The following is a 19045-nucleotide window of genomic DNA, read 5'->3' on the forward strand; positions in this document are numbered from 1 at the left end:
CACTTAAGAATGTTAACTTTTTTTAGTATTAAGTATGTTTTCTGTCAGTTGACCTTAACAGAGCAAATTTATTGTTGCTTTAAAAATTCTAGCTCTGGAGTCTTTACTCTGTCTAAAATTATGCTTCAGTCTTGAGGAAGAGGGGAGGGAGGAGGCGTGCTAAATGTCTAGGGCAAGACATGTCAACTGGTGGCCAGCAGGCTGAATCTGCCCTACAGGCACATTTTGTTTGGCCGGAGGAAGTTTTTAAAATGATTTTGAATTAGAATACCTATAGAGAGAGTTTGCAGCATCCTCAATACCCCCTGATATTTTTCTATCTGGCCGGCTTCACTTGTTTATATTACTCGCCTCACCTGACCCTGTAGACTTTAAAACTTGTGAGTCTTGTCCTACAAAGTGGTCATATTCTTCATTCCCCTTTATGACCCAGAAAAGAAGACTAGACATCATACATCCAGCTTCTTCGACAACAGCAAGAGCTTAGATGCGTGGGTGATAACAATGGATAGTAAGGAGGGAATGCACTTATTTTCAGGTACATGCAGATTTCGGTGTAAGAAACCTACATTTTTTTACCTATAATTTCAGTTGGCTGGGGTACATGTGCCACTTGAATTCCATACTTGCTGCTGACTTTTGAAAAATATGCTAATCAGATCAAATCCAAACCCCTAATGATGAGAACCAAACCAAAGCAGTTAAAGATGCACAGAAGGAAGAACAAACAGGACGAGACTGTCACCTTGGCCATTCCTACAGAGCTTGCATTCAGTTCTGGAATGCCCTGATTGGTCTTATCTCCACGTTCCCACATTCCATAATCCTGTGGGAGAAAAAGGGAAAAAGAGGTATATGAAAAGTGCTATGGAAAAATGATTCGTTCATGTCGCTGCAGGCATAAAGAAACATGAATATCTCTTCTCGAAGGCTACTAAATTCATGGCTTTATATATTCGAGCTGTGTTCTCGATTTCAGTTCATTTGACCTCTGGGTAGAGTTTTGGAAGTAAATACTCAAGTGGAACAAAAATGCATACACAGACACTCTCAATTTTCTTACTTCTAAAGTTAGTAATTTGTAAGAAACTCTTGACTTGTAGAGACCAGAACATTTTATGTTAAAAGGCTGCCCTTTACTTATCTAATACGTTTGAACTTGTATTAAATTGTAAGATGGAATAAAGAAACTTTAACAAATGGGTTGTAACTAGGTGAAGCCAACCAAACCATTTAAAATAATTTAATACCTATTTTTAACATTACCTCTTGGGAAAAAAATGCTCAGCAACTAACAGGAGCCAAAGTCAAAACTGAGGCTCAGAATACTGAACTTTCCTGGTATTTTGAAACAAATTAATAGGAACTGGCTTAGAACAGCCCGTCCACATAGAGGACTTGACACATGCATACCTAACTTTTATAGTTTATATTTTCACTGAAGAAACCCAAGCACTGGATACCGTTTTGAAATAATGCTATATGCACTACTGAAAGATTGCAACCCAAGAAGAACAGGACCAATGCCAAAATTTTGGCATTTATTATTATAGAGAAAGATGAACATTTTCAAAATGAGAAATTTTAGACTTAGACACACGAGAGTGACTTCAGACTCTTCCCTGCCAAGCAGGCCTTGTTGCCGAGCCCCAGGACCCCTTCCTTTAGTACTCCTCACAGCTGGGCCTTTCCGCTCCAACCCGTCCTCACTCCAACCTTGGAGCCAAGTGACTGACTTATCCTTAAAAACTGCTTTGATCAGCTCACTCCCCAGCATAAGAGTCTAAAATGACGACCTGTTTATTCCCTAGTGGATCACGTTCAAATCTCTCTCTCTGTATGGCCATACCTCTATTATCCAGCCCCACCTCCTGCACGTCCACAAGCTGACTTTACTTTCTGCTATTCTTAAGTACTCAGCTTTCACCCTAAGAATACTCCTTCACTCTGCACCCCTTGTCCCCAAGCTGTTCCCATGCTCACAGCCTGTTCGTGTCTCTGTTATTGTTCCTGCTACTCCCACACCCTTTTCCCTCCCTTCTGCCAATCTAAACCCTACTCATCCACCGAGGTCCAACTAAAGTCCCGCCCTTTCCACAAAGACTTCCCAAGTTTCTTTAGACCAGGGTTTGCCAACCTCGGCACCACTGACATTTGGAGCTTGATCATTCTGTGTGTGTGGAGCTGTCCTGTGCACTGTAGTATGTTCAGCAGAATCCCTGGCCTCCACCCACTGGATGTCAGTAGCACTCTCCCCAGAGTGACAGCCAAAAACGTCTCCAGACATTGCCAAATGTCCCCTGGGAGGGGAAGACTGCCCCTGGCTGAGAATCGCCGCTTTAGACCTGGGGTCAGCAAACTATGGCCCTTGGACCAAAAGAGTTTGCCACCTGTTTTTTGTAAATAAAGTCTATTTGGGACACAGCCACGTTCACGAGTTCACGAGTTGCCTATGGCTGCTTTTGTGGTACAATGGCAGAGTTGAGTAGCAGCAACAGAGACTGCAGAGCTGAAAAAATTTACTCTCTGGCCCTTTACAGAAAAAGTTTGCTGATCCTTGCTTTAATGGCTTTTTAAAAAACAAAAAACAAAAAAAAACAAAAAAACAAACTCTACCCTTTCCTTACTGCTCTTATGGTCAGCTTTACAGTTTAGCTGTTCTCTAGAAGTGTGTCAGGCTCCACTCTCTGTAGCAGACAAAAGCCTGGAGGAACTGAGTTTCTACATATTTGCACCCGCACACACCTGGCCCAGGGCACACATCTGGCTCCAGCTTCTCTACCTGTGGGCTGCCTGGGGTGATCCCCACGGCACCGCAGCTCTTGCCCAGGTGCCGATGGTGTTGCCCTCCATCCTGATTCAGGCTGGCCTGTGGACGTGCCACAGGACATTTTAGAGTCTTATTTAAAATAAGCGTGATGGATTCAAACAGAGCATGTGGCACATTCCAAAAACAAAAGCTCCCCAACTGAGCTCCTGGACAGAAATGAGCACTTTGTGTGCAGAGGTGACGTAATCTTATAGCTCTAATCTTGCTAACCTTCTGGTCAGCCCCAAACAGCCTGGCCCTCAAAGAGCTGTATGATTTTTATTCTTTTTGACACTGGGACACCTGAAAAAAAACACTGGGTTTGACACTTACAGCGACTTTATATGCAGCTTCTATGTAAAAAACAAGATTCTGTACGAAGGCCACCTCGTCAAGAGTGAAAATAATACGTAAGCCTAGTAAAGAAAAACAAACAATGGAGTTACGGAATTATGTTGTGAAGCGAGAGCTGCCAATTACAAATTACAAATATTACACTAGGAAATAAATCCTTTTACCCTCATTTTCATTTTTCTTACTAGGGCATCAAAAATTAAGTATGAAGTAAACTGTAACAGTTAATGTCTAATCTCGGAAGGAAGGAAGGATGCGGGGAGGGAAGGGAGGAAGGAGAGAATGGCTCCACTTTTACGTGTGTGCCTAGAAGTAGAAAGGATTGAAAGAGAAGATGTGGGGCTTTCAGGTATGTGTTGGATTTGTGCAGAGAAGATTCCACAAAGCAAGCATTTTAGCCCAGAGCAACCACTGGCTTATCTTTGAGTGAGCCAAAGGGCGGGTACTTTTCCCCAGTGGCAGATGGGGAAAGTAGAGCCCTCAACTACAGGAGATGGCTTTTCACCTCATGGAAAGGCCAGCTCCCAGGATCTGCCCAGGCGGCTACATCAACGTGCTAAAGCAGGCAGTGACCAGGAGAGCTGGTTTTTTGCTTGGGTCCTTGAATGTATAGCTGGTTATGACAAATACATGTTGGTTTTTTTTTTGGTTTTCCTGTTGGATTTTTAAATTTTTATTTTATATTGGAGTATAGTTGATTAACAATGTTGTGTTAGTTTCAGGTGTATAGCAAAGTGATTCAGTTATACATATATACGTATCTATTCTTTTTCAAATTCTTTTCCCATTTAGGTTATTACAGAATATTGAGCAGAGTTCCAACATGTACTTTTATTTTTTTAAATTAATTAATTAATTTATTTATTTATTTATTTATTTAATTTTGGCTCAGCTGGGTCTTTGTTGTTGTGCGCAGGCTTTCTCTAGTTGCAGTGAGCGGGGGCTACCCTTTGTTGTGGTGCGCAGGCTTCTCATTGCGGTGGCTTCTCTTGCTGCGGAGCACGGGCTCTAGGCGCGTGGGCTCAGTTGCTGTGGCTCGCGGGCTTTAGAGCGCAGGCTCAGTAGTTGTGGCGCACGGGCTTAGTTGCTCCGTGGCATGTGGGATCTTCCTGGACCAGGGCTCGAACCCGTGTTCCCTGCATTGGCAGGCGGATTCTTAACCACTGCGCCACCAGGGAAGCCCCCAACATGTATTTTTAAAGTATGAATTCTTGAAGCTGGTATGGCTACGGTAAGATATGCACCCTTAACATCACTGGGGGAAGTTTAACTAGTAAACTGCTCTGAAAACAATTTTGCAATAAGTATGAGTAGCCTTTGAATGATATCTAACTAAGGGAAGGAAGCAAATAGAGATGGGGGTCAAAGTTGGTATTGCAACATAGTTATAATAGCAAAAAAAAAAAAGAATAAAGGAATAGTTAAACTAATTATGGAATATCCACTGATAAAGTCACTAAAATTATGTTTATAAACAGCTTGTAATATCAAGGGGGAAATGGTTAAGTTATAATGCTATGTAATAAAAAGACTATATTTATGCATACAGTATGACCTTAAATATGTTTTTAAAATGCATAGAAAAAAAAACTTGGAGGAGACACATTCAAATGAAAATTGGCAGTGAGATTTTTTTTCTATGTATTTCGTTATATTTTCCAAAATATCTACAGTGAGCTCATATTAACTTTCATAACCAAAACATATTTTTTAAAGTGCCTGGTTTATTCATGAAGCCATAACAGTATTATTTACTGACTTCTCCTATTTTTAGAGTTTCACATTTGCAGCCTGAAATAAATGGGAAGCCTCTAAACTCAGGAGCGTGAATTTAGGGGACTGGAGATAAGAACTCTGAGACACAGCAGCTAAGTGACCTAACTTGAGGCTATTTGGTGCACAGAGCGGGGCAGCAGCTTGGAGATCGGGAGGCCTGGTGTCCAGGCCTCCATGAAAGCCAACAGCTTGGGCTTCAACGAGAACAATGCTCACCACCCAGAAGTTTTCTGCCCACCATGGGTGCTATGGACTGAAAGACAACTCTGGGCACACTGCTGACTTCTAGAAATTATGTTGTTTGTTTATAATTTGGACAAACGAGGGTGTGTCTAAAGAGGGTGACAGGGTAGTGAGAGGAAGAGTGGAAGGGCTTGCTACTCCTGGAGAAGAAAAAAACTCTAAAATGGAGCATGACACCGTCTGCAGATATTTGAACTGCTGAACGTAGATCTGATCTAGGTTGGTCCAATAATTAGGCAACAGAGACAGCAAGGAAGCTTTGGGATCAACCAGTGAGATGCTGACAGAGCTGGCGCCAACGGCCCTCGTCTTACAAGGCTTCAGGAGGCTGACTGTCAAACAGAGCCACAGAGTAGCGCACATAATGCAACGCAAAAAGAAGCATGCTTTTTCTTTACGGAAATAGCTTATTTTGAATACTGATCAATGCCTGCCCCTCCCCGCCCCCTTCTGGATTGTCACTCCCAGTACAATGAGGTCAATCAGCCCTGGCTCACCGGAAGCAGTCATCTGGGCCAGAAACAGGAGGAAGAGGGAGGTGGCATCAACCTGGAGGTGGCCCCACTGGTCGTCGCCCACCACGGTGCTGCAGGTGGCGGTGTCGTACTTGGCATGCAGGCTGTCCTTGGTACTCTGAGTGTGCTTGAACCTCTCCACTTTATCCACCTGAGAAAGCAAGTCGGCTGCTCACAACTAAGGGGTTCATGGCTGCCAAGGTCAATCTCTTGGATCTAGACCTTTTATCTGTTACCTCTGGGAGCCAGGGGGATGGAAGGCAGGGGATGGATGTTCACTAGTGAGCACCACACAGAGAGGCTGTGCGGGGGACTCTTCCTGCCCATCACCAGAAATGTCTGAGCCCAGTGCCATTTTAACAAGTTCTGCAGGGCTGAGGGGTCAAGCCGCAGGGTTTCCTTGTCTGATATCTCCAGCATGAGCTGTGACACACAGTAGGAACTCAATGAGAGGGAGGGAAGAGGGGAGGGAGAGGACCCTCCTCTTCCTCTTTAAATTTCCAATCTTGTTTCCTTATGTTGAAAGGGAAAGAGCAATGTCGTCTTTGAAGACTAATGAGGCACGTGCCAATTAAGGGTCGGGACTGTATCATATTTATCTTGGGATCTGTGTAGATCCTAGTATGATGTTCTGTATACAGTACATGCTCAACAAATTGTTTTATTTACCCCTCACTGAAAATACCAATAATATTAATGTCAAGTTTTAAAAACTCAAGCATTTCAACTCAAAAGAAACCCTTTTATAAACTCAACAGAATAAACAATAGTACATGGCTTTCTAGGAGTGGCTTTTAAAAACAACGTTTTCTTCCCTGTTTAAAAAAAAAAAGGGCACGTTCTCCTTTTACACAAGTTAACTCTTGAAAAGAGATTCTGAGAAAGTATTCTTTGACTCTGGTTCAATAGCATAATAAAATTACTGAAGATAATTTTAAAAGGAGAAAGTAAGCAAAATATTTTCAATTTCTCTTCATCTTGAGAAGAAAAGTTCAAAACACTTTAAGAGTGTTAGTTGTCACCGTGAATATGAAGTGCCCACTCAGATGACCCAAAAATACATCTGTCGTTTTCCGCCTACCTGTCTCATCATGCACTGGAGAAGACCCCGCATCAGTTTCACCACGTTCTATGGACATAAAATGGAATAAGTAATAAGGCCAGCTTCCCTGCTCCATGAAAACAACCTCCTCACCACGTGGCTGGTAAGCCAGTGCTGCCTGGAGCCTTCCCCGAGAAGGCGTATACATGCATTCTGATTGTTTACATTATTTCTACCTCTCCACTCCATCACAAAGAAATTCTTGACGAAGTGACTTATCTCAAATAAAGGAGCTGGAACAGATGGCACCTCCTGGCACTGAAATCCAGTGACTCCTGCTATTTTAGCAAGATAATTTTTATAAGCCTAGTACCCTGGAGCTTTATATCACAATTCTTAGTAATTTATTTTTGTTATACTAAGGATGAAATAAGTCCACCATGCCTGCCCCAAAATAATGATGCTTTGCCAAAATAGCCATTTGTGACACCATTACTGGACTACTGAGTAAAGTTCTTACAAAATGCAAGTAGCTGCCAACGTTTCTTAATAATATGTATTATTATTATTATAAATAGTATCAATATCACTATGATAATCAGATGTTCTGTCCTGGTATTGTACAAAACACTTTACCAGGATTCCCACTAATTCTTGCAACACCCTTATGAGGTGGGTGTTAATATTTCCCCACTTTATAGATGAGGAACCTGAGGCTGATGAAGCAACATTGCTAAAGCCTCTCAGCTGGCAGGAGGTGCAGCAAGGACAGAGCCCAGGCCCTCCGACTCCAGAGTTTGAGCTCCTAGTCAATACACTGTGTTGCCTCCCACTTCCTCCACAATTCAGGCGCACTGAAAGACTGGTCTTAATATGTCCTATTAAAAACTCTATATAACTGCTTCACAAGTGGCTGGAGAATGGGATATTTTTAGGTCAAAGTAGCCTGGCTGAAAGAAGTTCCCACCCAGGGCCATCAGCATCTCCTCTCCTATAGAATGCACATGGTTTGCAGGGGAAGACATAGTGAAGGGCCACGAAAGTTAATTGCCAAAGTCTGAAATGGATCACCCTTCAGATTCTTCCATCTCTAAAATCCTAGGAGTCTAGGGAATAATCTCACTTTATGTCACAAACTCTTTTGATGCAGAAAATATTACCTCATAATTAAAAGGTATAATTAACACTGTTATAATTAACACTTCCTATGGTGTGCAACATAAACATTTGCCAATCGACTTCCCCTCAAATAAAGAAAAGTTATTTTCCATTGTGAACAAGCACAGTGGTTCCCAACTGGTGGTGACATTACCATCCCTGGGGGTGGGGGAGCATCTGGAAATGTGGGGTGGAGGCATTTTTATTGTCACCATGATGGGGGTGGGAGCTACAGCCATTTAGTGAGTAAGGACTAAGGACATTACATGTCCTGCAACTCATGGGACAGTCTCACACAATAACAACTGTACTGCCTAAGCCCCAAATGCAATAGTGTCCCTGTTGAGGATCATTGGAAGATCCCGTGTTATTTTCCATAATCAAGGGAGATGTCTCCTTTAGTTATTAACCACACTCAACAAATCAAACAACGTGGCCTATTTGTGCCTCTCTATCGTCAGTCACAGATCGGCAAATCTAGTCTACTCTAACCCAGATCAGAAATTGCTTACGGGGCTTCCCTGGTGGCGCAGTGGTTGAGAGTCTGCCTGACAATGCAGGGGACGTGGGTTCGAGCCCTGGTCTGGGAGGATCCCACATGCTGCGGAGCGACTGGGCCCGTGAGCCACGACTGCTGAGCCTGCGCGTCTGGAGCCTGTGCTCCGCAAAGGGAGGGGCCGCGATGGTGAGGGGCCCGCGCACCGCGATGAAGAGTGGCCCCCGCTCGCAGCAACTGGAGAAAGCCCTCGCACAGAAACAAAGATGCAACACAGCCAAAAATAAATAAATAAATAAATAAATAAATAAATAAATTGCTTACAGAGGAGAGGTAGTGGTGTGTGTGTGTGTGTGTGCGCACACATGCATGTGAGTGTGAATAGACAGGCATGGGTTTACTCGGATTTTGTGTCAGAGGAGGATAGAAAGTTTGGAGAACATGAATATGAAATTATTATACTGTTAAATGAATGATTCACTTATGTAATAGCCACCCAAGTTCTTAGAGGAGCATTCAGTGCTTGCTGTATGCATTTTATTTTCTTCTTTTTAAAAATTAATTAATTAATTAATTAATTTATTTATTTATTGGCTGTGTTGGGTCTTCGTTGCTGCGCGCAGGCTTTCTCTAGTTGTGGCGAGCAGGGGCTACTCATTGTCATGATGTGCGGGCTTCTCATCGCGGTGGCTTCTCTTGTTGCGGAGCACAGGCTCTAGGCATGTGGGCTGCAGTAGTTGTGGCACGCAGGCTCAGTAGTTGTGGCTCGCGGGCCCTAGAGCACAGGCTCAGTAGTTGTGGCGCACGGGCTTAGTTGCTCCACAGCATGTGGGATCTTCCCAGACCAGGGCTCGAATCCGTGTGCCCTGCATTGGCAGGCAGATTCTCAACCACTGCGCCACCAGGGAAGTCCCTATATGCATCTTAAATACTACCCATTCTTGCCTTACCTCCAAGACTGGGTGATTTCATTACCTCATACTCAGCATGTCTAGTCAAATCCAAACTGTCCTTTCCTTGCTCGCACAGACAGGCTTCCTCTCTTAGCTTCCCTACTGCTGTCAAGGCTGCCCGCCACTCATGCCCACTTTGGTTGCTATAAACAATCACCAATTGGGCCGTAAGAACTCTCTCTGGACCTGACAATCCACTGGCTGTGCCAGCCAATGAGAAATGATGAATCAAAGACAAATCCCAAAGGCTCTCATGCCAAGAGATCTATACTTTTATACATCAATGCTCCTTACTTCAATGTTATTACTCAAAACACTCTGAAAATACTTCCTGTGCTCAGGCGCAGATTATTTTCTTACATACTTAGTGATGGCAAGTCTTCACTTTGGTGGGTATGATGGTTTCCGATTTTGGAAAACAATAAAAGGTCTTCATTGTGCTGTATGGTAACACAGGCACAAAAACTGGACAACACCAATGTGGTTCAAAATTAGAGGGTGACTATAAATTAAAAAGACTGCTTTGGAATGACTCAAACTGAGAGGCATTTTTAAAGGAAATTCCAAACATGTTTTAAGCAGTGGCAATAATGTTTGGATAAATATCCTTTCAACATGATTACTCCAAAGAGTATACACTTTGGAATGTGTAGTTCTGGTGTGCTGACTCTTTAAAAACTATTATATTAGTTTATAATGACATCTTGTATATAACTATGTATAAAACTGACAGAGCAAGAGTGAGAGAAATGTAGCTAGTTAGAAATTTGGATGTCTATTCAGTGTGATTTTTGTTGTTTTTTTATGGAGGGAAAAATCTCAAAAGGAGAGACACATCAGAGGTTGAGACCACCAAAGTGCCTCCCCAAAACACACTATAGCAGAAATGGAGGAGAAGCCAGTACCAGACTATTTTGCATACCACAGCTACCTCCTTGTAGGCTTTTCAGTTCAAGGAAAAGGTGCTGAGCGGCCAAGCCACGGCTGCCAGTCAGCCTTACCTGCTCCAACTCGTAGGCCTTGGCCTTGTCCTCATCACGGTCAGCATTCTTGCGGTAGGCCATGCCCAGGCCCCACACGGCCAGGATGCTGTAGATGTTATCCCGCACCCAGGCGTCCTTCTGCTCGTGACTGGCTGACAGCAGCCCCGTGACGGGATTCTATCAGAGAAGAGACATAAAACGATTCAGCACCGCCCTTCACCTAGCTCCTGGGCAATGAACGCTCACCCTAATTGGGGCACGAGGGCTGGGGCGAGAAGTGAAGAGACCAGCGTTCCGGTCCTTGCCCTGCCACCAACAGCGTGATCTTGGGTGAGAAGTGACATCACTTTTTCTAGGCTTTGGTTTTCTCATCTGTATAATGAGGATATTAGACTAAAAAAATCTCTGAGGGATCTTCTAACTTGTGAGTACTTGTTCTTTTGCTTTCAGACCAGACCATACTGTTGTAAGTAACAAATAGAAGAAACAGCAAACAGAAAAAGCCTTCAAGGCTTTTATAAATCTGTGCATTATAGAATTAGATCTTCCTCTCCCTTTGTGTTTCCACACCATTTGGTAAAGCATTGAACATGGGAGCAAGAGGCCCCACTCTACCACTCTAGCTCTGTGTGACCGGGGAAGCTGCCTACCTTAAAAAGGAGATGCTGAGCAAGGGGCCATCAGGGGCTTCCCTGGTGGTGCAGTGGTTGGGAATCCGCCTGGCAGTGCAGGGCACATGGGTTCGATCCCTGGTCCGGGAGGATCCCACGAGCTGCGGAGCAACTAAGCCCGCGCGCCACAACTACTGAGCCTGCGCTCTAGAGCCCGCGTGCCACAACTACTGAGCCCACGCACCTAGAGCCCGTGCTCCACAACAAGAGAAGCCACTGCAATGAGAAGCCCGTGCACCGCAACGAAGAGTAGCCCCCACATGCCGCAACTAGAGAAAAGCCCGAGCAAAGCAACAAAGACCCAACGCAGCCAAAAATAAATAAATTAATTAATTTTTTTAAAAAGGGGGGCCATCGGGGTTCCTATGTAGCTATGGTATCACCAGTATTTAAAAGGGCAGCTGAGTCACTAAAAAGCCAGACCTTCACAAAAAAGTGTACACAAATGTTCATCACAGCATTATTCATAGTAGCCCAAAAGAGGAAACAACCCAAGTGTCCATCAACTGATAAATGGATAAACAAAATGTGATCCATACGAACAATGAAATATTATTCAGCAATAAAAAGGAATGAAGTACTAATACATGCTACAGCATGGATGAACCTTGAAAACATTACACTAAGTAAAAGAAGCCAGTCACAGAAGTCTACATACTGTATGATTCCAATTGTACAGAATGTCCAGAATAGGAAATCTATAGAGATAGAAAGTAGATTAGTAGTTGTCTAGGGCTGTGGGTAGGAGTGGGATGGGAGGAAATGGGGAGTGAGTGAGTGAGTGACTGCTAACAGGTTTTTTCCTTTCTGGGGATGATGAAAATGTTCTAAAATTGACTGTGGTTATGATGTACAACACTGTGAAAATGCTAAAAACCATTAAATTGTACATGCTAGATGAATTGTATGGTAAGTAAATTATATCTCAATAAAGCTATTACTTTTTAAAGAATCTAGTCTTAATAAACTCTGTGCCTAGAAATAAACTGGATAAGATAGGAAAAGAGTCACATAAAATTAAAGCCTCTGTTGACTTTTCCTGAAATTATGCAAAGAAATATGTATCTAATAAAATACATCATAGCAATCAAACCTTGCCAGCTTAAATTATTATTCAAAAGGGTACCAAATTATTTACAAGAGGGCTCATTAAAAAACGCTGCTGGAAGACGGGAAAAAAGACACAGACCTACTAGAGAATGGACTTGAGCATATGGGGAGGGGGAAGGGTAAGCTGTGACAAAGTGAGAGAGTGGCATGGACATATATACACTACCAAACGTAAAATAGATAGCTAGTGGGAAGCAACCGCACAGCACAGGGAGATCAGCTCTGTGCTCTGTGACCACCTAGAGGGGTGGGATAGGGAGGGTGGGAGGGAGGGAGACGCAAGAGGAAAGAGATATGGGAACATATGTATATGTATAACTGATTCACTTTGTTATAAAGCAGAAACTAACACACCATTGTAAAGCAATTATACTCCAAAAAAAAAAAAAAAAACGCTGCTGGGGGGCTTCCCTGGTGGCGCAGTGGTTGAGAGTCCGCCTGCCAATGCAGGGGACACGGGTTCGAGCCCTGGTCTGGGAAGATCCCACATGCCGCGGAGCAACTAGGCCCGTGAGCCACAATTACTGAGCCGGCGCGTCTGGAGCCCGTGCTCCGCAACAAGAGAGGCCACGATAATGAGAGGCCCGCGCACTGCAATGAAGAGTGGCTCCCACTTGCCATAACTAGAGAAAGCCCTCGCACAGAAACGAAGACCCAACACAGCCATAAATAAATAAATAAATAAATAAATAAAATAATTTTTTAAAAAAACGCTGCTGGGTACTTTCAAAGTGATACTGCCAAGGTTACTGGGTAAAAAAAATATTGGCATAGTTTCAGATGATCCCACCTAAGGAATTAAATATTTGACTTCCTCCTTTAACTAATCTATGCCCTCTTCAAAAACATCTAAAACACAACTGATATGCCTTCAGGGGCAGCAACATTCAGTGTATTGACACTGTTCTACAGCCAACAACTACAGATCAATGATATTAAAGTCAACCAGAAGTGAAGTCTAGGAATGGCTGAGGGAAGGTATGAGTCATTCCAATAGTGGACTATTGGAGTTCTTTTTTAAAAAATCACTATGCACCAACAAGGTATAGCATAAGCATTTTTATCTATTCTGGGTCCTGTTGGATAAACTCAGGGCAGGAAACCATCAGGAGGTGCACAGAAAGAACTCAGCCCCTTCCTGGCGTACCCATCAACCGTGAGTCCACTGAGACAAACAGCCTTCCAATGACACAGCAGTGACTGCTTACACACAGCGCCAAGTGTGGTTTGGATTATGAAATGTCACTGTCCTGTTAACTGAAAGTCACCTCTTTGGTTCTTTAGTTTGGGTTTAACTGTAAGTGGATTAGTTCATCCCCAACCAGAGCTAGACTGTCTCAGCCTCATTCCACTACAGAGAAGCAGTCTGGGTGTTTCAGGGGATCCCCATATTCAAAACTGCATACACAAGCCATGTTAAACTAGAGTGCTGCTGCACTCAGCAAAAGGAATACTTACTATTATGAACTGAAAGCCTGTGTCTCCCCAAAATTCATACGTTGAAATCTAATTCCCAATGTGACAGTATTTGGAAGTGGGGCCTTTGGGAGATAATTAGGTCACGTGGGCAGAGCCCTCATGAATGGGATTAGCGCCCTTATAGGAAGAGGAGGGGGCAGCTACGAGGAGAGCTACAGAGAGTCAACGGTAGTGTCCCAATGCAGTATTAGAGGAGGTAGCACAGACCTGCACTGGGACTCAGCACTCCTGCTGTAGGGGAACTGACAATGACATCCTTAAACTGTAGAAGAAGAGGTCCAAAACAGATGAGCCTAACATAAACTGTGCTTCATCAACGGCAAGGGGCCAACAGCTGGGCAGTTTCTCTCTTAACTCCAGCCATTTGTCGGCCCCTCTCCAACATTTGTTCATTTCTAATTTAGGGGAAGTGCCTTTCCTGGCTCCTGTTTATGGGAAAAAAGGGTAGGACCCTAAGGCTTGGAATGGACTGGGCCCAGGGCTTGGCCCCTATACTGTGGTAACAACACTAAAACCTTGGTGGCTTATATTTCTTGCCCATGTCTTGTGTCCGTCCCTGTTCAGCTGTGGTTCTGCTCTGTGTTACCTTCCATCTAGGAACCAGGCTACTGGGACAGCCTTATGCCCACAACACTGCCCATCTCACGGCAGAGGAGAAGAAAGACACAGTGAACCATGAGCTGCCTCTTACACCTGCTGGTTAGAACTGACACATATCACCTCCTCTCTCATCTCACTGATGAAAGCAAGTCACATGGCCATTCCTAAGTTCCACAGGGTAAGGATGTGGAAGCCTCTCCCAGGGATGAGAAGTAAATAACTGTGAACAACCATTATGTGAATAATTATTATTATTATTATTTTTTAGGTATAAAAATTATATTTATTTCAACCAAGGAAAGAAACCACAAGTTATGAATTTTAAAAGCTGACCAACATCACAAAATCTGTACCTGCCTTAGATACTTCTGTAATACTTTTTATTTTTGAATTGCTGAATTTTATTTTATTTACTTTTTAATACAGTTTAATTATTTTATACATATTAGTGTATCCATGTCAATCCCAATCTCCCAATTCATCCCACCACCACCACCACCCCCGCCACTTTCCCCCCTTGGCGTCCATACATTTGTTCTCTACATCTGTGTCTCTATTTCTGCCCTGCAAACCAGTTCATCTGTACCATTTTTCTAGGTTCCACATATATGCGTTAATATACGATATTTGTTTTTCTCTTTCTGACTTACTTCACTCTGTATGACAGTCTCTAGATCCATCCACGTCTCTACAAATGACCTAATTTCATTCCTTTTTATGGCTGAATAATATTCCATTGTATATATGTACATTTTTTTAACACCTTTATTGGAGTATAATTGCTTTACAATGGTGTGTTAGTTTCTGCTTTAGAACAAAATGAACCAGCTATACATATACATACATCCCCATATCTCCTCCCTCTTGCGTCTCCCTCCGACCCTCCCTATCCCACCCCTCTAGGTGGTCACCAAGCACCGAGCTGATCTCCCTGTGCCATACGGCTGCTTCCCACTAGCTACCTATTTTACATTTGGTAGTGTATACATGTCCATGCCACTCTCTCACTTCGTCCCAGCTTACCCTTCCCCCTCCCCGTGTCCTCAAGTCCATTTGATACGTCTGCATCTTTATTCCTGTCCTGACCCTAGGTTCTTCATAACCATTTTTTTTTTTTTTAGATTCCATATATATGTGTTAGCATACGGTATTTGTTTTTCTATTTCTGACTTACTTCACTCTGTATGACAGACTCTAGGTCCATCCACCTCACTACAAATAACTCAATTTCATTTCTTTTTATGGCTGAGTAATATTCCATTGTATATATGTAACACATCTTCTTTACCCATTCACCTGTAGATGGACACTTAGGTTGCTTCCATGACCTGGCTACTGTAAACAGTGCTGCAATGAACACTGGGGTGCATGTGTCTTTTTGAATTATGGTTTTCTCAGGGTATATGCCCAGGAGTGGGATTGCTGGGTCATATGGTAATTCTATTTTTAGTTCTTTAAGGAACCTCCATACTGTTCTCCAGAGTGGCTGTATCAATTTACATTCCCACCAACAGTGCAAGAGGGTTCCCTTTTCTCCACACCCTCTCTAGCATTTGTTGTTTGCAGATTTTCTAATGATGCCCATTCTAACTGGTGTGAGGTGATACCTCATTGTAGTTTTGATTGGCATTTCTCTAATAATTAGTGATGTTGAGCAGCTTTTCACATGCTTCTTGGCCATCTGTATGTCTGCTTTGGAGAAATGTCTATTTAGGCCTTCTGCCCATTTCTAGATTGGGTTGTTCATTTTTTTAATACTGAGCTGCATGAGCTGTTTATATATTTTGGAGATTAATCCTTTGTCCGTTGACTTGTTTGCAAATATTTTCTCCCATTCTGAGGGTTGTCTTTTTGTCTTGTTTGTAGTTTTCTTTTCAAAAGCTTTTAAGTTTCATTAGGTCCCATTGGTTTATTTTTGTTTTTATTTCCATTACTCTAGGAGATGGATCAAAAAATATCTTGCTGTGATTTATGTCAAAGAGTGTTCTTCCTATGTTTTCCTCTAAGAGTTTTATAGTGTCCAGTCTTACATTTAGGTCTCTAATCCATTTTGAGTTTATTTTTGTGTATGGTGTCAGGGAGTGTTCTAATTTCATTCTTTTACATGTAGCTGTCCAGTTTTCCGAGCACCACTTGTTGAAGAGACTGTCTTTTCTCCATTGTGTATCCTTGCCTCCTTTGTCATAGATTAGTTGATCATAGGTGTGTGGGTTTATCTCTGGGCTTTCTATCCTGTTCCACTGATCTATAGTTCTGTTTTTGTGCCAGAACCATACTGTCTTGATTACTGTAGCTTTGTAGTATAGTCTGAAGTCAGGGAGTCTGATTCCTCCAGCTCCGTTTTTTTCCCTGAAGACTCCTTTGGCTATTCGGGATCTTTTGTGTCTCCATACAAATTTTAAGACTTTTTTGTTCTAGTTCTGTAAAAAATGCCACTGGTAATCTGATAGGGATTGCACTGAATCTGTAGATTGCCTTGGGTAGTATAGTCATTTTCACAATATTGATTCTTCCAATCCAAGAACATGGTATATAGTTCTCCATCTGTATGTGTCACCTTTGATTTCTTTCATCAGCGTCTTATAGTTTTCTGTGTACAGGTCTTTTACTTCCTTAGGTAGGTTTATTCCTAGGTATTTTATTCTTTTTGTTGCAATGGTGAATGGGATTGTTTCCTTAATTTCTCTTTCTGATCTTTCGTTGTTAGTATATAGGAATGCAAGAGATTTCTGTGCATTAATTTTGTATCCTGTGGGGCTTCCCTGGTGGTGCAGTGGTTAAGAATCCGCCTGCCAATGCAGGGGACACAGGTTCGAGCCCTGGTCTGGGAAGATCCCACATGCCACGGAGCAGCTAAGCCCGTGCACTACAACTACGGAGTCTGCGCTCTAGAGCCCACAAGCCACAACTACTGAAGCCCGCGCGCCTAGAGCCCGTGCTCCAAAACAAGAGAAGCCACCATAATGAGAAGCCCACACACCGCAATGAAGAGTAGCCCCCTCTTGCCACAGCTAGAAAAAGCCCATGTGCAGCAGTGAAGACCCAATGTGGCCAAAAAATAAATTCTAAAAAATAATAAATAAATAAATAAATAAATAAATAAAATTTGTATTCTGCAACTTTACCAAATTCATTGATTAGCTCTAGTGGTTTTCTGCTGGTATTTTTAGGATTCTCTATGCATAGTGTCATGTCATCTGCAAACAGTGACAGTTTTACTTCTTCTTTTCCAATTTGTATTCCTTTTATTTTTTTTTTCTTCTCTGATTGCCGTGGCTAGGACTTCCAAAACTATGTTGAGTAAGAGTGGCGAGAGTGGACATCCTTGTCTTGTTCCTGATCTTAGAGGAAATGCTTTCAGTTCTTCACCATTGAGAATGATGTTTGCTGAGGGTTTGCCGTATATGGCCTTTTTACGTTGAGGCAGTTTCTCGCTATGCCCACTTTCTGGAGAGTTTCTATCATACCTGGGTGTTGAATTTTGTCAAAAGCTTTTTCTGCATCTATTGAGATGATCATATGGTTTTTATTCTTCAATTTGTTAATACGGTGTATCACATGGATTGATTTGCGTATACTGAAGAATCCATGTATCCCTGGGATAAATCCCACTTGATCATGGTGTATGATCCTTTTAATGTGTTGTTGGATTCTGTTTGCTAGTATTTTGTTGAGGATTTTTGCATCTACATTCATCAGTGATATTGGTCTGTAATTTTCTTTTTTTGTAGTATCTTTGTCTGGTTTTGGTATCAGGGTGATGGTGGCCTCATAGAATGAGTTTGGGAGTGTTCCTTCCTCTGCAGTTTTTTGGAAGAGTTTGAGAAGGATGGGTGTTAGCTCTTCTCTAAATGTTTGACAGAATTCACCTGTGAAGCCATCTGGTCCTGGACTTTTGTTTGTTGGAAGATTTTTAATCACAGTTTCAATTTCATTACTTGTGATTGGTCTGTTCATATTTTCTATTTCTTCCTGGTTCAGTCTTGGAAGGTTATACCTTTCTAAGACTTTGTCCATTTCTTCCAGGTTGTCCATTTTATTGGCATAGTGTTGCTTGTAGTAGTCTCTTAGGATGCTTTGTGTTTCTGTGGTGTCTGCTGTAACTTCTCCTTTTTCTTTTCTAATTTTATTGAGTTGAGTCCTCTCCTTCTTTTTCTTGATGAGTCTGGCTAATGGTTTATCAATTTTGTTTACCTTCTCAAAGAACCAGCTTTTAGTTTTACTGATCTTTGCTTTTGTTTTCCTTGTTTCTATTTCATTTATTTCTGCTCTGATCTTTATGATATCTTTTCTTCTGCTAACTTTGGATTTTGTTTGTTCTTCTTTCTCTAGTTCCTTTAGGTGTAAGGTTAGATTGTTTATTTGAGATTTTTCTTGTTTCTTCAGGTAGGCTGGTATTGCTATAAACTTCCCTCTTAGAACTGCTTTTGCTGAATCCCATAGGTTTTGGATCGTTGTGTTTTCGTTGTAATTTGTCTGTAGGTATTTTTTGATTTCCTCTGATTTCTTCAGTGATCTCTTGCTTATTTAGTAACATATTGTTTAGCCTCCATGTGTTTGTGTTTTTATGCTTTTTTCCCTGTAACTGATTACTAATCTCATAGCATTGTGGTCAGAAAAGATGTTTGATAAGATTTCAATTTTCTTAAATTTACCGAGGCTTGATTTGTGACCCAAGGTGTGACCTATCCTGGAGAATGTTCCGTGCACACTTGAGAAGACAGTGTAATGTGCTGTTTTTGGATGGAATGTCCTATAAATATCAATTAAATCTATCTGGTCTATTGTGTCATTTAAAGCTTGTGTTTCCTTATTAACTTTGTCTGGATGATATGTCCATTGGTGTAAGTGAGGTA

At 42.2% G+C, this 19045-nt stretch overlaps 1 protein-coding gene across 7 annotated transcripts in view; it reads right to left on the reverse strand.

Moving 5' to 3' along the window:
- The window catches only part of PHKA2 (phosphorylase kinase regulatory subunit alpha 2), an 84334-nt gene that overhangs the window by 42487 nt on the left and 22802 nt on the right, over positions 1–19045 (reverse strand). For 6 of the 7 annotated variants that reach the window (XM_036839695.1, XM_036839697.1, XM_036839699.1 and 3 more), the window contains exons 2-6: positions 10348–10506; positions 6779–6826; positions 5680–5848; positions 3143–3225; positions 746–826 (exon numbers count right to left, since the gene is read on the reverse strand). In XM_036839695.1, the coding sequence (XP_036695590.1) occupies positions 746–826; positions 3143–3225; positions 5680–5848; positions 6779–6826; positions 10348–10506 (540 nt within the window). Of the gene's footprint in view, positions 1–745; positions 827–2745; positions 2859–3142; positions 3226–5679; positions 5849–6778; positions 6827–10347; positions 10507–19045 lie in introns of those variants that run through there. The other variant, XM_036839701.1, reaches the window with a different exon arrangement.

This window comes from Balaenoptera musculus, chromosome X (genome assembly GCF_009873245.2).
Source record: "Balaenoptera musculus isolate JJ_BM4_2016_0621 chromosome X, mBalMus1.pri.v3, whole genome shotgun sequence".
In the NCBI taxonomy this organism is placed as follows: domain Eukaryota; kingdom Metazoa; phylum Chordata; class Mammalia; order Artiodactyla; family Balaenopteridae; genus Balaenoptera; species Balaenoptera musculus.